Here is a 24,964-nt window from a genome sequence, read left to right on the forward strand (position 1 = left end):
TCCACTGTCAAAGCAAGGCCGATAGCCCTATTCGTAAGATTCCGTTGAGCAAATACCATGACCATTATCATCGAAGGTAATCGAGATGAAAGAGTAGTCGATGGAAGTCCAATCGACGAAACTCAAAAGTATTAGAGAAGAAGTCACATAAAGCATACTACCGTTTTCGCTTCTTGCCATGTTCATCATCATCCAAACCGCCTTCCCTGTCCTTCTTCTTAGCTTTCCTTTCGAGTTCATCCCAATCTTCACCACTCTCTTCTTCTGCGCTGAAATCACTTGCCTCAGCGCTAGCATCGTCGTCAAATTCGCTATCGTCCTCGGAACTCTCGTCTGCCGCCGCCAATTCCGACTCGGAGAGCTCAAATGCAGACTCCTCCTCCTCTTCCGATCCGTCCTCTGAATCGGACTCTGCGGCTAAGAAGGACCAACCTCCATCCGCAAAGAAACCGTAAGGATCACTCACAACCGTTTTCATGATGGTTGTCCAGTTGAGGTTTAGAGGTCCCTCAGTGAAAGCAATATCGACGGAATCCAGCCAGTCTTTCACGCCTTCCAAGGACTCCACCGGGATCGTGTTTATATGAACAGGGGCCCTGTGGAAGTCCTTGAAAACAAAGACTAGGTCAAAGTTTTTGAGACCAAACTACAAAATCATCAGCAAACAATAACATTAACCATAGCAGTAGTAGCACCTTACCTGCACTCTCTCGAGATGGGCAATCTCAATCTCATTCAGGGTGATGACTAGGAAGGGGGGTTCCGTCAATTGCACAAGGGCGTCAGTGGTTGGTTGTATCAGAACATTGGAGCGGTTGGGGACGCCAGTGAAACCGATCTCTCGGAATGGTATGTCGACATCAACGCCCTCGTCTTTCCCGGCATCAGCTATCTTCTCAGCGAAGGCCTTAAATTCTCTGTCCAATGCTGCTCTGCGTCGCCTTTCCTCTTGTTCAGCTTCGAATTCCTCTTCATCTCCATAGCGATGTTTGCGTCTGCGATTGCCAGTCTCGTCAAATTGCATCTCGGTGGCCTCTCGGTAAAATTGCACATCTCTCGTTTTCCTCTTCCCAATCATGATAGGCGTTTTGAGATGGACGTGAATGAGGACAATCAGCTCGTGAGCACACGGCTGGAAGAATAAATGTTTGACGTTGCTGAAGAGCACGTCGACGTGTTCATTCCGGAACGGAGACATGTATCGAAGACCGTTCTGATGTATCTCGACCTCACCCGGAACGCGCTTCCCATCCAAAGGAGGTCGAAGGTAGACGTCAGGTAACTTTACAGGGCGGCGGTCTATGAGTGATTAGCATTGGCAACTGGGTTGGGTGGTGCAAGGACGTACTTCGGATCTCAATGAGCTTGTCTTGCTCTACAACATCTTCCATCTCCTTCTTTTCTTGCTCCCGCCTCAAAGCATTTTTCCTCAATTCAGTGATATCCTGGGCAACTTGAGCTAGCCTCTCGTTGTCCTTAGAACGAAGAGTAAGATTTCGTAGAAAATGTGCCGACAGATCCTCGAAAGGCTGGTCATCCTTCCTTCCAACTCCCTGGCCCGGGGAAAGAAAATTGATGCGGAGGTACGCATATTCGCCTTCGTCGCTTTTACTTGCATTCTTGATTGTGTTGATATGGAACGGGACTGGTCGACCCATTATGGGAACTATTACTGTAGATGCTTTTTGGTCAACATATACCGTGAGGTCTCTCACCTTTGTTGGCAATTGATTGTCCCTCTTGTACGATTCGAACCGTTTGAATTTTTTCTGCGTAACGCCATTGTCGTCTCCGGTAGTTCCAGCAAATCGATCAAGGCCCTCCTTTGTCTTTTTAGTGGCCAGCTCCTTTTGGTGCTCGCGGCGACGCGCCTCAGCACCTTCATTTATTTGAGTTGGCCGTTCCGCTCGAAGCTTCGTTCTTGTGATGTTCCTGCTGGCGATAGCACCTGATTTCGCTTCCTTTTTCTCCTTGATGGGTTTTTGAGGTTCCTCTTCGTCACCAAAGTAGAATGATACGGAGTCCATGTCAAGGCCTGCATCCTTGGTGAACACATGTGGCCCATTTTCTCCCACACGAACGGTGTCTGTGATGACCATAGAGTAAGTTGAACTCTTGCTTCCTTTCAATTCCGGGTCTTCGACGTCTGTTAGTCCCACTGTGATAGAAAGAGTCATGCCGCTCTTCAGTGTTCTGCTGTTTTTCCCATTTAGCAGCATGTTAGGGTCTCGAAGCTCGATTCCGATACCAGCACCGACGCTCTTGACGAAGTGGGACTCAAGCTCAGGTTTCTTCGTTCGGATTAGATTGATCGCCTTGTTGTATAGATCTTTGGCAATTGTGCCGTCGCGGACATCTCTCATAACCGATTCATGTAATGCCAGAAGAAAGGCATAGTTTGTCTCTTGAGACTTACTCGGATCCACTAAGTAGGTCCGTGCAATCATTGAACTGTAGGTCTTATACCGTATCCCGAATCCAGCGATAATAATGCCCGGTTCGAGATTGCTGTTATCAGACACTGCTGTGAGTCTAAGGTCATACTTTCCTCCGCTTTGAATGACGGGACCATAGGCCCAGTCAATCTGTTGAGCATCAAACTCGGCCGGTAGTTTGCCCAGCTTGTTGAAAAATTTAGCATCGTCGATTTTTGCATCGACCCGCGCGGAAAGAGCCTTATGAGTCATTTGCTTTTCTTCGTCGAGAAGGCGTGACATTTCCTCCACAAAGTATTCAGACATCAAGCCACTGCAAGCTCGTGAAGCATTTCTTATGGACACCTGTACAATATTAGTTAATCGTCCTTCCCAGGTTTCCCGAACAGCAAGCTCCTTTTCAACGCACCAACTCGTCGGTATCTTTCACTGCAAAGGCAGCCGACAGAGCCGGCGAAATGTCAACTTCCTCTATTTCGCCAGATAATGTCGCAAAAGTGCGCTTCCAGTCTTCCGCGAAGGGACCTGCAGTTGTGTCCTTCGGTAAAACACCGACTTTATTCTGCATACCGATGAAATTAGTTCCAAGTAACAAGACAAGGCAATGTCACTTGATAGAGCACTTACACCAGCGCTTCTGATGACTTCAATGCATTTCTCGAAAGACCTCAATTTTCCTTCAGGATCCTTTGTTGTAACCAGTATTTCAACTGGGATCTTGCCCCCCCTCAGCGGCTCAAGATGCTTGGCTGAGTGGACACCGTTTATTCAGCAAAAGCCCCTGTATTTCGGACGTAAAGATTTACCTTTCTTCGCAGTTGTCACAACATAAACAGCTTCCAACGTAAAGACGAGAAGCGTGGCTGGAAACTCATAACCTAGCAACCAGAACTAGCAGTCAACCGACCATTATGTTAGCGTCGCCAAAAAAAACCAAATGTAGCGGCAGTGATTAAACATACATGCATAGCGTTATTCTTCTGAAAAGTATTCGCCTCGTCAGTTTTGCCCATCAAGATAGCAATCGAGCCAACACCACCGAATGTGGGGTGACTTGAACGTTTGTCCGCTCTCCATGCCGCGTAGAAGCTTGACAACCGATTGAAAAACAAAGACTTATCTATCACAATCTCTTCAGCCATGATCTGATGGCGTCGAAAGTGTGATTGTCGTGCAGGGTGTGCTGAGCCTGCCTGAAGAACTAGAATTGCACAAGGCTCGTCAAGCTTCTCTGATCGCCTTAATCTGAGCTAGGTAACGCGAATATGGTGAACACAAAAGTTCGAGGATGTGATGGTGCACAGAACTATGTAAGGACGGAGAATAGTGAAGTCTGAAAGAGTACTCACGCGAGGCTGGTGCTACGCGTTTTACTATGTTTGAGCAGTTTGCATCATTTGCATGGTATGCTAACTCTCAATTGGACTCTTGGTACGGAGAACAATAAATAATATTCAAAATACCCAACATATATATTACTTTTATGGAACTAGAGAGTTGCATTTCAGATTCACAGCACTACAAGATACACAGATATATGTTCCGGACCTTTTTACTTATTATCATGCCTACCCAGGTACTATACCTCCTTTCATAGAAAGGACATCCAAGGTAACCTCAATGTTTGTCTACTTACCTTATCCTTCATTTCGATTATTTTCACATCTTCCGCTATCTCTCTATAGGCGAGGATTGGTAAAATATCTGGATAGGCAACTGATAACTATCCTCTCCGCAAACTCTTGTGATCTGAATGCATATACGTCCCGATGGAGAAGGGCGCACTAAGTCATCCGCATAATGTCATCTGAGGATACCATTTCCCTTGGGGATCAAGTACGCTTCGACGACAATGTCTCTGGCGCAGAATCCAGCAAGTCTACTCGAAGAAATCCTCGGAATGATGCAGCCACTGGTGCTTCGGCAGCTGGTGTTCGTGCAGTCAGTGCGCAGATGGTTGCTTTCTACTTCAGAGCTCCCGTCAAGGCCTTTTTTCGCACTCGGGTTGAGTATGCACTCCTCCCTTTCGCTACTCAGACTGAGATTTGTTGACACACGTCCAGTTATTTGGTCCGTATACCAGTCGAAATCCTGGCTTCTTTTCTCCGAATTTATTAGGACTCATATACTCGTTCTGCCCAACATGAGCTAATGATGTTCCACTCGAAACGTTCCTGTTAGGCGTTCGCAAGAGCTGTCAACCCTCATTCCACTGCAAAGCGTTGGTCATTACATACAACGACACCCGGTCTTCTCGTCCATGCCGTTCGTACTTATGGTTGGCGGTTCATCCCCAATCAGCTTTTACCCCCTATGTTGGCAAATGCAGGGTGAGTTGAGTCCGCACTTTTCTCCCTTCGGTCACATTGGGCCCTAACATCTGCTGTTAGCATTGGCGCTGTCCTGTATACGTCATATCTCCAGGCCCTTGGCGTCCTATATGAACCCGTTTCCCGAAGTGTCAAGCGTATATACCCTCCTGCATCACCTGTTGATACATTTGCAGCTGGCTTTGCCGCTGGTACGATACAGTCAGTTGTAGCTGCGCCTCTAGACGCTCTCCAGGTTCGCTTGCGAACGAATGACATGCTCCAAGGTCAGTACCGCAGCATGTGGCACTATGGACGGAACAAACTCAAAGAAATTGGTCTTCGCGGCATTTTCGCAGGCTGGAGCCTGTCACTTTTGCGCGACTCATTTGGATACGCCATTTTCTTCAGTACTTTCGAATACATAAAGTCGCAGGCATATTATTCTTTTATTACAAGATTTTACGGGTCACTTCGCACCCATCAGCTGGACAGTCTGCGAGACCCTCAATCAAGTGACCGTGGGGTCCCGCTCATCAAGCCTCACTACAGCTTAGAGCCATGCTTCCTGATGTTGGCCGGTGTGGCAGCGTCAATTGCGCAGCAGGCAGTACAGCATCCGCTGAGTGCTATCCAGAATATTCACTATTCTCGGCTAGAATATCTTGATCATCAGGCTAACCTGATCTCCACGAAAGGGCAGATGATGCAAGTCTATTATTCCGCTTATCGAGAAACATTCAAACGCTGCAAGAGGAGAGCAGCACGTGCTGGTGGTTGGCGTAAATGGTTATTTCAGGGCTTTGTAGGAAATGCTCTTCGCCAAGTGCCTAGCACTAGTGCTGGGCTGGTGATATTCGAACTTGTGCGTCGCAAATATGCTAATTTGGCAGACGCCATCTACATTCAGAAAGACGGCTACGACATTCTTCTGACTTGAGAGAAATGTCTGCTCAGCGATTGTATCAATTTGTCACGAGGGGCCCTCGTTGCTTTATTCTGATACCAATGTTTAGCGATAATATATTCGAAGACGCACATTGATGTCGATTTTCGTTGTTTCTGCATGTCATTTTGCCTCGAGCCTGTGTCTGAACTTATGAGCAAGTAAACGGAGAGGTCGGGTCTTATCTCAGGCCCTTATACTATATTCATGGAGTGGATGTCAGATGACTATTCACATGGCACTATATTGTCTGGCCTCACGCTGGGCTGACAATATTACCATATCTGGCCAGGTTATGTGACCTTTGCCTCCTGAGATGCTGAGAGGTAGGCTATGCCCGTGGTGGCTTTTGCGTAATGGTCCCAATCGAGTCAGTCCCACTGCATACCCTTTTTGTAAACATCACGCCAGTACATTTGCCAGGTAGTTTAGTGTAGCCAGACCATCTCGAAATATAGGTGAAGTACTCTAGAATCCTGACAGGTTGACCTGCTTTTAATGACAAGGCCTTATTTATTGTTATAGCCTCCCATTGATAAAATTTTTTGGTCACAGGTGAGACTCTGGTGACGGCACAAGAGAGACCACGGCCAGACCTGCCTCTTCTTGTCATGGAGGTTAGGTTGATCCTACATTAATGTACAGACATCCTATAGCCTCCTACTTGTATCGTGCAATGGGGTTACCTTGTAAGATGGCTTAACCCTCTGGAGAGCCCAGTTCTCCTAATGGATGCCCTGATCATACAGATGAAATAAAAGCACACAGTATCGTACTTGTCAGCAACACCTATGGTTGGTGCATAGCTGAGCAGATTTTAGGATCTCACGGACGGTAAGAAGTGCTACGGAGATAACATTGAATATCAATGACTGATGATCCTTATTCCAAGATAAATAAGTCCATTGTATACCTTACTGCGTAGTTTCTCAGGCTACTGGTGAAGTTCTTTCATATGCTCAGTCTTCAAAATGTATCATGACAACCAGGCTGCCAAGTCCATCATGCAGAGCTTCCATTTTTCTATTGATACTATGTGTTCCGGAGTCCCAAGGTGCATATATATCCCTTCAGCCTGGAAGCTCCGACAAGGTGTTTCAGAGTACAATCCATTCTTATTACCGCCGATATGTCTCCTAGGAGGTACCGTGTTGTATAGAGTAAGGTACCTTACCTTAAGGAAAGAATTGAGATCTCCACCATCATTGGCTCATTTCCCATAACGGGATCTACCTTAGTTACTGGCCTTGATTCCAGATGCAATGGCTAAGTATTGGATTGTTCGGCTGGTTCTCAATGGTACCTATAAGAGGTGTACGGAGTATTTTGTATGATGAAAGAGGCGCATACATTATGGCTCATTGTTGGTGCCTCGACAGCCATTTTCGTATTCATAACTTCTTAGTATGGGAACGGTAGGGGGCATTATACCTATAGTCCACTTTAAAAAGGACACACAGATATCGTCCTAGGCAATTTACAGTTGGAGTATGGAGAATTACCTTAGCCATTCATCTTAAGGCGGCTTTCTTTTGTGAAGTAAAGCCAGGTAAGGAGTAGTAAGGCAGTGACTACGGTACCTTATTATTAATAATTATTGTTGGGTAAATGATAAGGTATGCATAGTACGGCGGATAACTTACTACACAGTACATACTCATCTCTTGGCCGGGCATATTCCGTAATTACCTAAGGTACCTTGAGTCTACCTGGACGAGGTTCTTACTCCATAGGTACATTCCGTTCCCGTTCCCGTCCGCCAAGTTGCAAACGCAATAATAAATGACCCACGACTCAGTCATCCAATAAGGCATCAGGGGCAATGATTAGGCTGCTCTAGCCGTCTGAGTAGACTGAGTGTGCTAGGTCTCTTCCCTGGCCTCCACTTTCAGCACCTCTCCCCAACTTTCTGGGGAATGCAAATGCCCAAGTGTGTACTCCGTGCAATCAACCCACTGCCATCCATCCTTTTCTTCCGTGCCATCCTGTAATCATTTATCTTTGATACCAAGGTGTCAAATAATCATCTCTATCCATTCAATCCATCGTCTAGGTTTGACAACCCTGCTGTTGCATGTGCTCAGCTAGCTATCTTAAGCCAGCCTTTGTTGCCTTATTTGGGTTTTCCGCCTGATCACTTGTTCTTGACTAAACAGCCTCCAACTGCGTCACTTGGCTACTCCGCATCGCTGATCCATTGCAAGCTTAACCCTTGAGCATACCTAGATTCTGACCTCCTCGCCGCAACATCTCCGCTACCTGCTCTCGTGGTCTCGTAGATTGTCTGGATCAACATCCTACCCCAAGTTGCCTTGCATCATTCGGCCAGAAAACGTCCAGCTTCCCGCAGCACCAGTCTTCATACCCCTCGGAAAGCTGCCATCGTAATCTACAACACCTGTCTGGACTACGTTCAGGAAAAAATTTGTCCAGACTCTGCATGGAGGAGTTGGAGAGCTTGATATCTCCAGTCCACCTTTGATCACTTCAAACTCTCTCCGAGAATCCACTCTTGAACGCGGAAGGGCTGTCGCTTTCAGCCCACCACAACCGCCAACATTCCTTCAGCAAAGTCTTCTGTACGCACCTCAAGTACTATACCTCTGCGGTCACTAAGCGCTCATTTGCAATCATCCTCTGGGCACTTTGTCAGTGTCGATCCTGCGAGCGAGAAAGGCAGTCGACGTTCCTCATACTCGTCTAGTCACACTGTCGAGTCTACATTGTCCGTTTGGACCGACACAGGTGACCTAGCCGAGCAGCTTGCAGATGTAGAAGAGCCTCTTCGAGATCGACTACGAAAGTCCCTGGATTGTGAAACAACCAGGGCAGAAGGGTCTCGAGCTGGACTGAAGCGACAAAAGCGCGTGCGCTACATAGCACAATTGCCCGCTGGTCGGACCGATCTTGAGAAAATATCCATTGACATTCCCTCACCTGCGCCTAGGCGGATTTCCAGGATAGAGCGGTCTTTGGCTATCATCATGTCTCCAAGCAATAGACATACCGCCCAGATACATGGCTTGGTTGGGAAGCCCTTACTGTAAGAAGATCCCGCTCTCTGATCACTGGCTCTGCAGTACTTTCGTTGACCTTTATACAGGTACTTTACCAGTGTTTTCGTATCATTAGGTGTTTTCCTTTTTGGTTATGATCAGGGTGTTATGTCGGGTATAATCACGTTCGTCCTCCGGCTTTGCGGCAGAAGGCCTCCATGCCTCGGTGATGATGGGCATGGCGATTTTGAAACAAATGACTAACATGAATACAGTGGCTGGTACTTCAAGGATTACTTCAATCAACCATCGCGGGCTGCGATCGGCACAGTGGTCGCCATCCTTGAAGTTGGTGCATTCATTTCTTCCGTACTCGTCGGCCGGATTGGCGACTTGATAGGACGGCGGAAGACCATTCTCTACGGCTCTATCGTGTTTTCTATCGGTGGCGCTTTCCAGACCTTCGCAACTGGTCTACCCATGATGATGCTCGGCCGTATCATTGCAGGCCTAGGCGTCGGAGCATTGTCAACAATAGTACCAGTTTATCAATCAGAGATATCCGTATGCGAAATCACTCGATTTCTACTTCTCCTTTTTTTGGCCGATCTGCTGACGTATCAATAGCCGCCTCACAACAGGGGCAAACTAGCGTGTATCGAGTTTACCGGTAATATCTGCGGATACGCGGCTAGTGTGTGGGTGGACTATTTCTGCAGTTACATCGACAGTAACTATGCGTGGCGTTTGCCACTGCTATGCCAATGCATTATGGGTACCCTCCTTGGCCTAGGAAGTATCATCATATGTGAATCGCCGAGGTGAGTATCTGAAACTGGCAATTCAAGCCTCGTGCCATGCATATTGCTTATACAAAGGCAGATGGTTGTTAGATAATGATCACGATGAAGAGGGCATGGTGGTCATTGCCAATCTATATGGGCAGGGGGATTTACACAATGACAAGGCCCGACAGGAGTACCGAGAAATCAAGATGAACGTCCTTCTGCAACGGCAGGAAGGCGAAAGATCCTACACTGATATGTTTAATCGTTATCGCAAACGAGTCCTCATCGCAATGTCAGCTCAGGCACTGGCACAGCTGAACGGTATTAATGTGATATCCTATTATGCCCCACTCGTCTTTGAGTCAGCGGGCTGGGCGGGTCGCGATGCTATTTTGATGACCGGAATCAATGGGCTCTCGTACCTTGCCTCAACAGTTCCCCCATGGTATCTCGTGGACCGCTGGGGAAGGCGACCGATCTTGCTTTCTGGGTCGGTTGCAATGATTGTTTCTCTGTCTCTGATATCTTACTTCATCTATATCGATGTTGCAGCAACTCCGACTCTGACTGTTATCTTTGTCATGATTTACAATGCGTGAGTATCTTTTGTGCCCGTCTCCCTCTTCTCAATGATCAGAATTATCGAATGTTCTACCCAGTACTAACGCAACTTAGTTCGTTCGGCGCATCCTGGGGCCCTATCCCCTGGCTGTACCCTCCCGAGATCTTGCCCCTGAGCATCCGTGCCAAAGGGGCCAGTCTTAGCACAGCTACGAACTGGGCTTTCAACTGGCTCGTCGGAGAGGTGACTCCTGTCCTTCAGGCTGCGATCAAATGGCGTCTTTACCTTGTCCATGCCTTCTTTTGTGCTTGTAGTTTTGTACTTGGTGAGCCTCACATTCCAGACCCGACACTTCATGATTCACTAATGGTACCTTTCAAGTATACTTCCTCTACCCCGAAACGAGCGGTGTACGTCTGGAAGACATGAACGTCCTCTTTGGAGATGCGACGACTGCTGTGCCAACACCGGCGACACAAGCTGAGCGTGGATCGCTTATGAGCGGCGGCTCGCCGGTGCCTTCTCTCGACATCAGACGGCAGTATGGTCAGTTTGGAACGGAAAGCGCCATTCCTGGTTTAGATATTGATCCACCTAACATCAGCGCCCATGAGAATTCTAAACCTGCAGGGCTTAATCCTTTGAATGAAAGCAGCGGACGGCCTGAAGGTATTGGCGGCTGGATCTCAAATATGGTCAGTCGCCACAGAGCACCGGGACCGCAAGCGAAAAATAATCAGTATAGACGTCTGGGGCAAGAAGAGGACGAGAACGCTTAGAACGGTCCTTGATTGTATATTTATCTCGTGCTCCTCTCCGTTTTCGAGAATTCGTTGCTTCTATAGTACTAATTCTCTTCTTTTCTACCTTTTGCGCTTTTTGACGATATATCTGCTCCTTCGTTTTGTGGTCTCGCCGTTACTTCATCTTTCTCTTCTCCTTTACCAAGGAGTAGAGAGGTTTGGTGGCAACGAACAATCTTGCTTCGGTATATCTATGTTGTTGTGTGGATAGAACTAGGCGGCGCGGATTTGACCACATAGGTCAGCACGGGCTGCTTCTTCTTCGGCAGTGTCCATGTACATGTGATATAGCGGTCTGAGATTTCTCTAATGTATGAAGGGTTTCATTAGATCTTGAAAATCTGTTAAAAACTAATTGAAGGTTATTCTGTTCTAGTCAGGGCCGGTTCCTGGTTATGATAGAAGAGGTCTGATCCTGGGCTTCTTATTTCATTCATCCCTCTTTTTCTCTTCCTTGTCGTAACACGTCCACCTGTGAGCACGTACATCTGAATAACTGATTTACCAACATCAGTCGGGACAAAAATGCCTCTGGATATTTGTGCGAGATACTTTTAGCATCCCATATCCCACAGAGTTCTGACAATTGTATGTTGTTTCGCATATGCGGCGAAACTCAAAAGACTACCATAGAGTAAACAATTTCAATTTATTGAAGAGCAATATCAAATAAGTTATTTTGATATATATTTAGGAGGTACTCCATAGGCAAGCCGCAAAAATTATGTAAGTACTCATTATTGGCATGTTGGAGAACAGTGAGGTGGCCAGAGCGGGGGCCGATCCGATGCCGAACCAATTTTTCCGTGGAATTACTCTGTTCCAGGCCAAGTATCCATTTGCTTACTAGAGAGGTGCTGGTAAGGTACCTTCACAGTCTGGCCACATACTTCAACCCAGCTTCTACTAACCTTTCGTTTCATGCCTGCTGTAGCCACCTCTGCCTTTCGCTTCGTTTTTTTTTTGATTTCTCAAACCCTCATTACTTTTATTCGACCTTTCCATTTTACAAAAGTACATTTCTGATTCCCCCTGAAGGTCTGTCGAGGACCTGTAGGCTCACCGTCATTATAATCTGGATACCAACCTCTTCAATTGAGAATTGGATATGACTGTGTACTACCTCTGAGGGTCATCTCCGCCAACTTATTCTCTTTCTCTGGACTCAGTATCTTAAAAGACTGTTTTGTATGCATTCCAATTTCCGCCGGTGCCCTTGCAACGTGAATGCTGACTCCTCCGCATTGATCTAGGATGAGACCATCCACCACGGCGGAAATGGATGTCGCATCAACTACCGGTGCCAATGTCGGCTCCGATTTGCGGCGTAGGAATGTTCACGCCACAGAGAAAGTTGATAAGCCCTCGTCTCATAGCCTCGAGGACAAGGACGCAAAGTTGAGGCCGAAGGTATGGTGGTTATACTCACCCTGTTCCATCTGCAAAGCGTCGCATCTTATCCCCAGCTAATGTCCCTTCTGCCGAACAGCCCAGTTCTTTCTTCTCGATACTAGATAGTTGGGAACCTTTCATTGCGCCGATCGTGCTGACAGCCTTGGCTGTCTTCACCCGTATGTACCGCATAGGTCGCTCCAACATTGTGACATGGGATGAAGCCCAGTACGTTACATAACACCTTAGCCATGTGAAACTACCACAGCGTCTAATTACTGTCGACCAGCTTTGGGAAATTTGGTTCACACTACTTGAAGCGAGAATTCTATTTTGACGTTCACCCGCCACTGGGAAAGATGCTTGTTGGCTTATCTGGTCTCCTTGCTGGCTACAACGGATCCTTTGAATTCAAATCAGGAGAGAAATACCCAGACGATGTCAACTTCACATTCATGCGTGTCTTCAACGCCGCTTTCGGTGTCATGTGCGTTCCTCTCGCTTATTACACTGCCCGAGAGCTCGGTTTCCGCAAGGCCACTGTTTGGCTAATCAGTCTGATGGTTTTGTTCGAAAACTCCTACGCGACCATTTCAAGGTTCATATTGCTTGACTCGATGTTACTTTGCTTCACCTTTACGACCACCATGTGCTGGGCTAAGTTTCATCGGTTACAGCACGCTAGCTTCTCAGTTGAGTGGTTCACCTGGCTCTTCTTGACTGGTATAAGTATCGGCTGCGTATGCAGTGTTAAATGGGTGGGCCTTTTTTGCACAGCATTAGTGGGTCTCTATACAATTGAAGACTTATGGAATAAATTTGGCGATCTTAGGATGCCGAAGGTCAGTACTGAAGGGATTTCCGAAAAACTGCTGTGTACCTGACCTTGCGAACAGACCGTCCTCGTCAACCACCTACTGGCTCGCGTAGTCGGATTGATTATTATACCAGCTGCGGTATATATGCTTTCCTTTTACGTGCATTTCTGGATTCTGGAAAACAGTGGACCGGGCGACGCGCAGATGAGCTCTCTCTTTCAAGCTAACCTAAAGGGCACCGAGGTTGGAAAGGACAGTCCTCTCGAAATTGCCCTTGGCTCTAGGGTCACTCTAAAAAATATGGGTTATGGTGGAGGACTGCTGCATTCTCATGTACAAACTTATCCCGACGGCTCCAATCAGCAGCAGGTCACTTGTTACCATCACAAGGACGCAAACAACGATTGGTTCATTTACCCCAACCGCCAAGAACCTGAGTATGACGCCAATGGACCTCTGTCTTTTGTTGGTGATGGCGATATTATTCGTCTTATTCATGGGCAAACGGGCCGAAACCTTCATTCGCATGCCATCCCGGCTCCTATCACCAAGTCTCAGCACGAAGTCTCCTGCTATGGTAACATCACTATTGGGGATGAAAAAGATCACTGGGCAGTGGAGGTTGTCGATGATGTAGCGTCGAGGGACCGAAGCAGGATCCGAACACTGACAACTGCATTCCGCCTGAGACACATCGTCCTGGGCTGCTATCTGCGCGCCGGCAACGTAAACCTCCCACAGTGGGGTTTTAAGCAAATCGAGACCACATGCGTCAAAGAGAACAATCCTCGCGATGTCTACACGCATTGGAATGTGGAGTCTCATTTCAATGATCGACGTAAGTACCATTCGAGGAGCTTGAACATTGCCCGCTCAGCCTGTCGTTCCTCTGCTGTTTTCACCCCTCAACAGCGTTACCTTCCTTTCCCCCTGAGCAGGCTGGTACTCTGGTCTGACATGAAATTCTCGCAGTTCCACCTGGCGATCCAGGATCGTACAAGTCCCCCTTTTTTAAGGATTTTATTCATCTGAATGTCGCCATGATGACATCGAACAACGCCCTTGTTCCTGATCCAGACAAACAAGATGATCTTGCGTCGAAATTCTGGCAATGGCCCATACTCAATGTGGGCCTTCGTATGTGCTCCTGGGATGACAACACCATTAAGTATTACCTCCTGGGAAATCCCTTTGTCTACTGGGGCAGTACAGTCAGTCTCGGGGGTTTTGGACTCTTAATATTCTGGTATCTCGCCCGCTGGCAGCGGGGTTACAAAGATCTCAGTCAAGCGGACATCGATCACATCCACTATTCCGGCTTCTATCCTCTTCTCGGATGGATCCTACACTACTTCCCCTTCATAATCATGGCTCGGGTGACCTATGTTCACCATTATTACCCTGCGCTCTATTATGCCATACTTACTTTCGGCTTTTGTGTTGACTGGCTTACACAAAAACTGAGTCCTGTGGCTCGTGGGTCTCTGTATGCCTTCCTTTACATGGTCATCATTGGGATGTTTGTTCATTTCCGGGTCATTGTGTTCGGCATGGAGGGACCTAGCCAGCAGTGGGCCAATTTGAACTGGCTGAGCGGTTGGCGGATTGCGAATTGATTTGGATGTCAGGCACCTACAAATGTCAACTTGAACAGTTCTGTATCCATTATTCATCGTGCGATATATGTCAAAGTGTATCTGGCGCTACTGTTGCTATTATCGGAATGATTAACTCCGTATAATACTGGATTCTCCGATGACGTCTGCTTATTTGCGTGTAGGCAGACCGACGTAGCGAAGTCTTTCACCATCTGCACACCGATTGTGCCGGAGTTCTGGGACAAGCAACTCCGCCAGTCGGCATATAGTTAAGCTTTCAGCTGGTTCCAACTTCAACGTCCAAGCAATGTATACCGATCGGTTACCACTGCCGTCACTCTATACGCTGACATCTCAGCCTACCAACTACACAATAGTATCATGTAGCAATGGCGATACCTTGATACCTTACGGGCTCTATTTATAATCGGTAAGCACAATTAAGAGTGATGCTTAGTATCATGCTCCTCATCCAGGGTTCTTTCCATCTGCCTGTCTAGGTATGGTGGCTGTTGCAGGAACAAGAAAAGTGATACTCAGGTGAAAGGAGTTACCCAAGCACAATCATTAACTAAACAAGCAGGTAGTACGGTATATATCTGCATAGACGAGTCATGTCATGTATTACAACATCCTGTACTACCGCCATGGCTTGCAAGAGAGCTCAGATAACACCATTTCTCATGCTAGCAACAAGCTCCGCGCCAACCATTTCCACCACTGCGCATTGCATCATTCAAGCCTAAGGTGATAGTTTTTGGCGTTCCCGCGCTTGCTCCCCCTGTAGCCCCAAAACCCTTTACACCGCTTCGACGATCGTTCAGGTCGTACTTTCCTGCCTCGATATTGCGATAAATTCTCTCGGCAACTTCAAGGAATGCGCGCTCGACGCCTTCACCGGACTTTGCACTGGTTTCAACGTAGCGAACAACATTGTTCATGCGACACCATTCCTCCGCTTCTTGCCTGGTGACACGCCTCTGATTCACGTCGGAACTCACTTCCGCGAGATCGCTTTTGTTTCCAACCAGGATTACAACAATGCCATCTTCTGCAATTTGCCGAAGATCTTGCAGCCATTGGGTGCACGAGGTGAACGTAGAGGGACGAGTGATGTCAAAAACGAGGAGAGCCCCTGAGGCGCCACGAAAATACGAGCGAGTTATCGACTTGTAAGTCTCCTGGCCCGCGGTGTCCCAAAGGGAGAGCTTCATTTTTTTCTGGGGTTGATCTCCTAGCGGTTTTCGTGGAGGGCTGGGGAGGCCCGAGKCAACAGACTCGTGGGATGCAACCATAGCTGTCGCCGTTGAAGATGGCAGAGTAGAAGAATCTGAAACATCAGAATCTACMCCCAGACTCTTGGAAGCTGGAGGCCCGACTGGAACAATACGCGAGCCGAATTCCACGCCAATAGTAACATCATGACTGGAAGAGAAGCGTCCTTCGCAGAGTCGAATGGTCAACTTTACAACAACACGCAGGTCAGCACAATTTTGTCTGACGTTCAACATGAAACCTGTGTAAATGGGCTTGAAACACTCACACTGGACTTTCCAGTGCCGGAGTCTCCAATACAGACAAGCTTAGCGATGTAATCCCATGGCTGTGACATGGATACAAAAGATGTCGGAGCGGGGGTGTAAAGAATGCTCTATGTTATCAGTTATCAGGAGGTTGCCAATATCAATATAGTTCAACTCATACTCCAATGCCTCCCGCAAGAGAGCCACATCGGTATGCTAAATTTCTTGTTCTGGATGCTTCGATGAGGAGGTACGTGGGATCAATTCGACTTTGTACCAAGAAGGTAATGGTCCTGAGCAACACCTGCTGAGTCATCTCCGCTGACCCTGCCCAGCCATATGACGAATGTGCTCCCGTCAGATCATCCGTTACCTCTTATCTGCTTCACATGAGCAAGTCCATGGATTTATATCAACATCTTAACTGGACCTCTTTCAGATTCATCCATATTTAGCGATTTGAAATTAGAGAGACTGACTCTCTAGATCATGTTTTCTTCCTGTCTTTGTTACTTCATATACGTCCAATATACCTATGATACTGAATATTAGCTCACCGCAAATTGTCCGACCGCACAGTATTAGAGACTCTAGTCACGATAACAGCTGAGGAAATTTAACACGAATCTTCATTTAGCATGAATCAAGACCTCTAGCAAGTCCAGGTACACTACAGGTCATGTTCTCAGAGTGTATGCATTCCAAACTAATAAAGAGCTACCCTGCTACCCTTTACATCATTCCTTCTGGTCTCTGTTTGCATCACTCACATCAATAACACAGATGCCTCGCGCTTTCTTGCTCAGTCACAGTCACGCCTAGGCCCTTCTCTCGACGATGCGCGCCGTAATGCCAGTGATCGTCTCAATGCACGACCTGGAGCTTCTCGCTTTTCTTCATCGCGGGCACTCTTCCGAATGACACTAGATCCTTACCACCAAGCCACGTCCCAGGTCTCTAATCTCCCTTTCGGTTCGCGAAATTCAGCTCAGCCCGCGCCTCTGTTCTTCAGCGCAACAGATGATTTCCGTGACGAGGATGATGAAGCAGAGCGGGAGCGCGAGGTTGCGGACTTCTACGCCTTGCAAAGGTCAAGGCGGCATTTTGGCAGCAGCCAACTCAAAGATTCTTCGGAGACTGGAGGGGATGGCGACAGTTCGATCAGCCTTGAGCAGCAGCCTCTCCAGGACGATAAATATGTCAAGCGCGGGAGAATCAGAAGCTCTTGGCGTTCCAGCAGTAAGTCTATGAATGGGGAAAGCGGTCGTGCATTTGAGTCAATTGCGATGACCGCCGATGACCACGGAGGTCCCGACGAAGTTCGACAAAGTCGTAGTCTCAGAGGGAATTTGGTCGATATTCGTCTTGAAGATACACTGATATCAGGGGAGAATGTTGACAAGGCTGGGTCACTTGAGGGTCTTGATGATAGTCCTCCATCCGTCCAGCTGTTCCGGGAACAAACGAGCTCCGAGCCAAGGATTCTTGGTATAGAGACGTTCCTCGGGCCGAGCGAGATAGATAAGCAACAACTTCTCGATGACCGTGAACCAACAAGCATAGCGGACTCTGGTCTTGAGCCTTACTCACTAGGGGAGACGCAACCTGGGGCTCATGATACTTTCTGGGGGAAGCTCTTTTTGATATCTCTGGGCTGCCTACTTGCTACCTCGTTTCTCATTTATTTGCATACATCTGCGCCTTCAGGTGACAAATCGAGATGGGGCGACACGATATATCTCACTGTCCATGGATCCTTCTATCTCCTCGGCATCTATATGGTGGTCTCGGTATTCATATCACTTCTTTGGTTAGCATTACTGCGGTATTACGTGCGCTCTTTGGTCTGCGCAATTATCTTTGCAGTTCCTGTTATACTATACTCTTTCTCGCTTTATTCCTTCATCTCGAGTTTCAAAGGGATCTGGCATGGCACTAGTATTCAGGACAAAGCCATGAGGGTCGTCTCTCTCGTGCCGTTCATCATCTCAAGTTTTTGGATATATAATGTTGTCCGGGGCCGCCACGCAATTGGCAAAGCCATCAACATCCTTGAGTTCGCCTGCCGAATTCTCGCTGCAAACCTCGAATTATTACTCCTTGGCCTTGGCATCCTGATTTGCATTGTCTCCTGGACGTGGGTCTGGATGCTGATGTTCGCTCGAGTTTTTTTAGGGGGGCATATGTCAGAATCGCACGCTTTCGTCCTCAACATCAGCAGCTGGTGGCTGGGAACCTATTTTGTCCTCGTTTACATCTGGTCATTGGGAGTCATCGCCGGTATCCAACGTTCAGTTACAGCTGCAACAGTGAGTCAGTGGTACTTTCACCGTCTCGCGACCCCGAAACCCACGTCTAGGCAGATAGTACAGGCAGCTTTTGTCCATTCTGTCACCACGTTGTTTGGCACAATCTGTTTCTCTAAGCTGATATCATTATCTACTCGACTGCCGCTTCTATTGCTGCCGACTCGCCTATCTCGGCTTCTGAATCTTTTCGTGTACTCACTCGTTCCTTCTCCCCTCGCGGCGCTCACAGACCCTCTTGCTCTCACATACGCCGCTATTCATTCTCAACCACTCATACTATCTGCTCGTGGCCTCCTCGAAATGCCGAATGTCTCACTTGCGACGGCGGTGTCGTCACTCCATCCGAGGTCGTCTTCTTGGTCCCATGCGGGTTCTGCACCGCTCCTCTCCTACCGCCTTTCGAAGCTCTTTCTCCACGCCGCTCGCTTCATGATGTCTTTGGCACTCGGTTTTGGAGGATGGGTAAGCGCTGCTCGGAACCTCGAGGTCCCCGGCCCGGGTAATCGAGTTCATGGCAGTATGTATGCCTATGTGGTCGGACTCATTGCGGGAATCATCGGCTGGAGCATCCTAGGGGCGGCTGAAGGCGTCATCGCAGATATTGTCGATGCCTCGTTCATCTGCTGGAGTAGTGAAGTTGGTACTCGTGGTGGAGAAGCCCGGTATTGCCGCGAAGCTGGCTGGCTTTTCGGTGAACACTTGGCGAATGACCGTCATGCAGCCCATGCACATCAGCCTGAGCCGTAAGCATTCTGGGCAAGTCCTTTATATCCATAGCTGGACACTCGGTCGCTCAATCCACATTCGAATACAGCCCTTTTATTGGGCCTCGTTCTCAACACCGATATGAGTAAGATTGTCCTATGTCATGACTTTCGGATCTTTATTTTCATACTCTTTTTATCTGAGACCATTGCATTTATTCATGCATGATTTGAATATTCCATCACCTCGTAAGTGCTTGGATTTGCATCTGCTCTTTTGAATTACCAAGTTTCACCTTCTCTTTTCGGGTGACGTTTTCGTAGGCGCCATGTTTCAGTGAGAGGCCGCGATATCTGCAGACTAGACTACTTATCAAAGGATGATGTGGGATAGATCTTATCGGCCGTTGCGATGATCATTTTAGTGCGGGCCAAATAGTCATACTTTCACAACTTTGTAGTAAGTTGCCCAGAATATGCAGAGTATTCTCATCCATTAAAACTACATATTTTGTTATCCCAGATAGGGTAGTCGCATGTCATAATTTCGGAAACCTATAAAACTGTGCTATCACTTGTCTAATTCCGGTGGAAAGACTCAAAACTGTGGTATCACGCACGACGGCAAACAGATGATAGACTCGTTTAACGCCCGCTGGCTTGAATTGACCGATTGACAACAGAACAAGCCAAAGAAATTCAGGAAGGAAACATTAATCAAGTTTGCAAGAACAGCAGCCATAGCATAATAATCTGTCATCTTGTCATAAATCCAGTCGGCAGCTCCAAGCCACGCCTTCTTTCATACACCACTCTCTTAGAATCGCACACCCAAACCGAACAGTTTCCACAGGTGCTGATGTCTTCACAGGTGGAAAAAGAAACTCCCCAGTATAGTCTCCGATTTTGAGCCTCTGCTTTCCCAGATGAGAATATCTTCTTGAGCGTCTAGACCAGGTGTCAGGAAATTCACGGGCAAGAATATCTTCTGAAAGGCCTTGCAAGCCCTCGAGCCACAGTCTCTGAGACTCTTTGTAAAAATCAGGTAATCGGTTTTTTAACTCAATAATATCTTTTCGATTCTTCTTGTTCTCGTCCGACGTAACAGTAGTGCCGTCACTTCCTGGTGTGGGCACAGGAGTATGATCTCCTGGCAATGGAGTAACTGCGAGGCGTTCCAAGTCGAGAGCGTGAATCGCATCGTAAGACACAGCACCGAGAATCAGACAGAGACTGTGGAGTCTCGGGTAAGGGACACTGTTCTTTCTCACAACACGCCAATAGGCGAGTATAGATATCCAGGTCGATGAGTCGCCAACTTGACGGGCCAAAGCTTTAGACTGATCATCAGCAACAAATGCGAGAATGAAACAAAGGACAGCCTCTATCGCCGTCACAACTGCAAGTTTTTCATCATCAGCAGTCACCGCATCTTTGTTGGTATGCCTCTCTGCAGCATGCTTCAACTCCCTACCCAAGTTTCCAAGTCTCTGGTATTCGTCCTTCCAAGCTCGACGTTCAGAGTTCCGGGACCGAGACACAGGATTGTCGGGATCCGCCAATGCTGACTTCGAAGAGTTCACCTGGCTTCCCAGTTGATCTTTGGTGCAATGATGGGACGCCGATTTCCCCGCGCTATGGAAGGTCTCGATACGAGCAGCAGAGTTCTTTGCATCCTTGGTCGGAGACCTCGCCAAGTTCTTCGATTGACTTGATATCGAGACCTGGGTAGGGGACGCAGGAAGTCGAGACTTTTCTGGGGTTGGCGCCCTGGGCTCCTTCGATCGTTCTTTCGTTGAAGTACTTGTGTCCATGTTAACCGTATCCTTGACTGTACCCTCCAGCCGGTGGAGTTTGTGGCTGGTATACTCGAGTGCGGAAGAATTGGATTCGTTAAGCTGAGCTTTGGGCGCTCGGGCTTTCTCGGAATCCCCTTGCTGGTTAATGAGTGAAGATGTGAGAGCTGCTTTCCTCTTGGCAGAAAATTTCAAGAGAGCCTCGATGCGCTTCCTATTCGATCTTCCATATTTCAGTTTTACCACCAGCCGCGGCTTCAATGCCATACTTTCTTTGGTATCTGTGGATGGTGGCGTTTGATCACCTCTAAGAGATCGCAAGTCAAGATTTGGTGCGTCACCGAAATCAGAGCCCCTAGAATCTATGGGAGTAGCTATGCATTTATCGGCCGTCGAGTTCAGGCTTCTACCATGCAAGCTAGGTCCAGTCGTTGCGTATGGCTGCAGTCTGCTGTGGTCATGCGGCTTCGGGCTCTGCAAACTCTCCTTCGACGGTGCAGATTCAAGATGCTTTAATAATTTGAACGAGCTTGACACTGAGCGGCTTTCATCAAGTCTCGCTAGCTCTTTTTCGATATCAGGCGGAAGAGTTGGTGACAATAGCCTGGGTAATTTGGGGCTGTCTGAAGTGGGTGGTAAAGTTGGTGATAGTAGATCAGGCAGCCCGTTGGTCTTCGAGGACTCAGAATTCTTGCTCTCGATCATCCTKGGCGAAAGCTTCGCTTTCTTTGAAGAAACTACATCTGCCTGCTCCCCTTCATGTGACCCTAGATGCACATGACCGAGCTCTGGTGGCCGTTTACGCCCTACACTCTCGGGTAGGTATCTGACTGATGACTTCGTCGATAGTGAGTTGAGTGATCGTATTCCAGAATGGTCCACGGACGTAGTGGCCTTCATCCCTGATCGCCTGTCTTCGGAGGTATGAGGAGCTGAAGTCTGCGTAACTGGCTCTTGATTGATAGGCGAGACTGAAGCGCCGCTCTTTCTCCTATTCCTGTAATCATTCAAGCTGATCTTCTTCTTCAATGACCCAGCTGACGGCGTGCTTGCCGCACTTTGAGGCTCTGAGCGCTTGTCTGACATAATGTTCCCTGTTCCGTCTGACCAATCCCCCACGGCCACTAATAAAGAGTCACCGTCTTGGTGAGTCAAAAATGTCATGTACTGTAGTTCTTGTTCGTCTGGAGTGAAAGGCCCGTCATCACCCACTGCCCAGTTGTTGATAAATCGGGCACCAGGACGGAAAGGCACATCGGTGGGAAGCGTGAGCAAGAAAGGATAAAAGGGAAGGACCTCTTGCTTAAGGCGTTCCAGTCGTTTATCGACCGAGATTATTTCCGGCGCAGACGTTTGCTCTAGCGCAGACTTGGAATTGCTCATATCATCGTCCACAGAGAGAGTAAGGCGACGATTCACCGACATCGCAGTCCCTCAATTAATCATGTATTGCGTGCGAGGATGGCACGAGACCTAGACGAAGACGATATTGTTTGAGTTTCGGCTTGCTTCTTCTTGAAGCGTCTTATAGAGGGCGCTAAACACTCCGAGCCTTTCTCTTCGGGAATCGCACTTAGGAAAACTCGCGGTCTAAAGATAGACGGACATAGAAAGGTTAATCTGCCGTTTCAGATTCGGGCAATGCGTCAGGAAGCTAAAACGACACTCAGTCTTGTCGGCTTGGTCCAACTGTTGCTAACCTTGTGTAACGATGGGGTTGCGACTCTAGCTTGAAGGGAAAACGCGATTCACAGGACCAGCACTCACCGATGCCGTCAACCCAGACGAATGCGTCCGGAAGACACTCTCCTTGTGTTCCCAGGGTCAGCACGAGTGGAAGGAGCTTAATCCAGCATGATTAACGCGTGGGAACGCTATCTAGAGGGACTTGTATTGGCAAGCAACGCTGTATGCCGCGCCAAAGTAATTTTAGACTCCCAGAGCCATGGATAATGCTCCCGATGCACTCCGCTAATCGAGGTCAAATCTGAGGACACAAAGGGTTGGCATTGGAGGGCAGAGTAGTTCCTCAAAGGATGATGATCTCCGGCGCTGGTGAGCTACCTTGGGTTGGGCCTGGTGCGGAGATGCTTGGCAGTATGAAAGAGGAACATCCGTCTCTGTGAATCTAATGATTATATCGCCGAGATGATAAAGATGGCCTAATTGAAACTTATGAATGCGTGGAGACAATAATATGCTCTGCTTTGCTCCGAAGTGGGCTCGGCCTACCGGGTCCTTGGGGATTTTTATTTTTTATTTTTACCCTTCCCCCCCCCTTTTTTATGGCAACTTTCATTATAATATATATAGTGTGTCAACGTGAGTATGCCCTCACAGCGGGACACTGCAGCCATGAGCGCACATCGGACCGCATGCTCTCGGGTCAACAAAAGTAGACGTCACTCAAATCGCAGGTACATACCCTCAGAGCCGAGCCGTAATTGCCTCGAGCAGTGAAGGAGAGAGGCTTCTGACTGCCGCTACACGTTAAATCAGGAACGATCATCATCTGCGAATTGACCCCTCCAAAATGCCCGGTAATGTTTTTGACGTCCGATAGCGGAAATTTCGTCTAATTCTTTGGGCGTCAGTCGGAAGAGCAACGCACGCAAATAGCTGCTGAGACGAGACTCCTTGCTGCTTGTCGTGATTGAAACATCCCCTCTGTCTATGGACCACCTGAGCAGGATCTCGCCTTCACTGACTCCGTATTTGTAGGCGAGACTTTGTAGTAGCTCCCCGAGGGGCCCATCTTCTGCTCGAGTAATGGGCGTAAGAGGCCCGTAACTCGCTGTCTTGATTCCCTTGTCTCGCTGGAACGGAACAAGGCCGGCATGCTGTAGGTATGGGTGGTACTCAATCTGGTTGATCGACGGAGTGACCTTGGCGGATTTGAGTATTGCCTCTAGATGATTTTGCAGGAAATTGGAGACACCAATAGACCTGGCCTTCCCAGCGGCCTTGACCTTCTCCATGGCAGCCCACGCTTCTTGCAACTCATTGTCCGATTTGGCGAAGAATGGGGAATGGATCAGATATCTGCAAGGTGCAATAGAACGTTTCAGTCTCGTAGGTCGACGGAAAGTCGTGTACAATGAGGATAACGTGTGTGACTTACAGGTCCACATAGCTGAGTTGGAGTTTCTCCAAGCTTGCATCTATCGCTCTGGGGATGTCCGCAATATTCGTGATCACCTTGGTTGTCACAAAAAGTTGCTCCCGTGGGACGCCACTCTCTTTGATGGCCAGTCCTATCTCTGGTTCGGTACCGTAGACTTCCGCGCCATCCAAGTGGTGATATCCTAACTTGATTGCAGTCTTGATCGACTCAACTAACTCTCGATCAATGCCTGTCGCCCCATCTTCTTTGAACCAGGCAGTGCCAGTACCATACCCAAGCTGGCATAATGAGAATTAGATTAACAGATCCGACAAGGGAGATTTCCACTGTGGAAAGCAGCGAAGAGACAATGGAGAATACTTACAATGGGAATTTTAACGCCGTCATTCAGCTCTACACTTGGGATTTCCGCAGACGATTGAGCCATACCCTTCGAGACAACGTAGAGAGGTATGTGCTCCAAGAACACCGAATACCTCCCTATATCAATCGATTGCGAACAGCTGGTGGGAGAGTAGTCGACTAAAGATAAAATATTAACAAATACTCAGGCTCATCAATGTGTCCCCCAGTCTTAGCGAGACGTGCCAATATATTATTGACTATAGAATATACACTCGATCATTCGCAATCCTTCTTGGATTGATGTGATTCCAGATAATGATAATTCGATCAAGATTCTAGAGGAGGTTGGTACGGCTTAATTACGTGGGTTGCGGAGTAATCATAATGCATCAGCGCTCAGCACTTTTATCATAACTCTGTACTCTGTAGGTGACGGTCATTGCTCAGTCCAATTATTATTATTATTATTATTATTATTATTATTATTATTATTATTATTATTATTATTATTATTAT

At 47.8% G+C, this 24,964-nt stretch overlaps 8 protein-coding genes across 8 annotated transcripts; 4 read left to right on the forward strand and 4 right to left on the reverse strand.

Moving 5' to 3' along the window:
* Positions 1–157: 157 nt before the first annotated feature.
* On the reverse strand, positions 158–3,577 carry spt16 (chromatin-remodeling protein SPT16; the record flags this gene model as incomplete). The annotated part of the gene is made up of 7 exons (XM_043298964.1): positions 158–646; positions 701–1,299; positions 1,349–2,780; positions 2,845–2,997; positions 3,063–3,184; positions 3,242–3,326; positions 3,398–3,577. The coding sequence occupies 7 exons, from the start codon at positions 3,575–3,577 to the stop codon at positions 158–160; spliced, it is 3,060 nt and encodes a 1,019-aa protein (XP_043154899.1).
* A 658-nt stretch (positions 3,578–4,235) lies between these two features.
* Positions 4,236–5,684, forward strand: Asppvi_002993 (putative mitochondrial carrier protein; the record flags this gene model as incomplete). The annotated part of the gene is made up of 4 exons (XM_043298965.1): positions 4,236–4,444; positions 4,499–4,505; positions 4,617–4,765; positions 4,826–5,684. The coding sequence occupies 4 exons, from the start codon at positions 4,236–4,238 to the stop codon at positions 5,682–5,684; spliced, it is 1,224 nt and encodes a 407-aa protein (XP_043154900.1).
* Positions 5,685–8,904: 3,220 nt separating this feature from the next.
* Positions 8,905–10,815, forward strand: Asppvi_002994 (putative MFS monosaccharide transporter; the record flags this gene model as incomplete). The annotated part of the gene is made up of 6 exons (XM_043298966.1): positions 8,905–8,912; positions 8,962–9,250; positions 9,314–9,507; positions 9,569–10,069; positions 10,150–10,361; positions 10,418–10,815. The coding sequence occupies 6 exons, from the start codon at positions 8,905–8,907 to the stop codon at positions 10,813–10,815; spliced, it is 1,602 nt and encodes a 533-aa protein (XP_043154901.1).
* Positions 10,816–12,093: 1,278 nt separating this feature from the next.
* pmt2 (protein O-mannosyl transferase) lies at positions 12,094–14,665 on the forward strand (the record flags this gene model as incomplete). The annotated part of the gene is made up of 5 exons (XM_043298967.1): positions 12,094–12,249; positions 12,329–12,459; positions 12,521–13,073; positions 13,128–13,887; positions 14,022–14,665. 5 exons carry the CDS (start codon positions 12,094–12,096, stop codon positions 14,663–14,665), a joined length of 2,244 nt encoding a protein of 747 aa, XP_043154902.1.
* A 668-nt stretch (positions 14,666–15,333) lies between these two features.
* Asppvi_002996 (Rab family GTPase) lies at positions 15,334–16,259 on the reverse strand (the record flags this gene model as incomplete). Its single annotated transcript, XM_043298968.1, has 2 exons — positions 15,334–16,110; positions 16,191–16,259. 2 exons carry the CDS (start codon positions 16,257–16,259, stop codon positions 15,334–15,336), a joined length of 846 nt encoding a protein of 281 aa, XP_043154903.1.
* Positions 16,260–16,849: 590 nt separating this feature from the next.
* On the forward strand, positions 16,850–19,226 carry Asppvi_002997 (uncharacterized protein; the record flags this gene model as incomplete). The annotated part of the gene is made up of 2 exons (XM_043298969.1): positions 16,850–16,862; positions 16,954–19,226. The coding sequence occupies 2 exons, from the start codon at positions 16,850–16,852 to the stop codon at positions 19,224–19,226; spliced, it is 2,286 nt and encodes a 761-aa protein (XP_043154904.1).
* A 721-nt stretch (positions 19,227–19,947) lies between these two features.
* Asppvi_002998 (uncharacterized protein) lies at positions 19,948–22,404 on the reverse strand (the record flags this gene model as incomplete). Its single annotated transcript, XM_043298970.1, has 1 exon — positions 19,948–22,404. One exon carries the CDS (start codon positions 22,402–22,404, stop codon positions 19,948–19,950), a length of 2,457 nt encoding a protein of 818 aa, XP_043154905.1.
* A 1,070-nt stretch (positions 22,405–23,474) lies between these two features.
* Positions 23,475–24,530, reverse strand: Asppvi_002999 (aldo/keto reductase; the record flags this gene model as incomplete). The annotated part of the gene is made up of 3 exons (XM_043298971.1): positions 23,475–24,021; positions 24,101–24,381; positions 24,468–24,530. 3 exons carry the CDS (start codon positions 24,528–24,530, stop codon positions 23,475–23,477), a joined length of 891 nt encoding a protein of 296 aa, XP_043154906.1.
* Between the last annotated feature and the right edge of the window lie 434 nt (positions 24,531–24,964).

The sequence above is a fragment of the Aspergillus pseudoviridinutans genome, assembly GCF_018340605.1.
Source record: "Aspergillus pseudoviridinutans IFM 55266 DNA, scaffold_2, whole genome shotgun sequence".
Classification (NCBI taxonomy): Eukaryota; Fungi; Ascomycota; class Eurotiomycetes; order Eurotiales; family Aspergillaceae; genus Aspergillus; species Aspergillus pseudoviridinutans.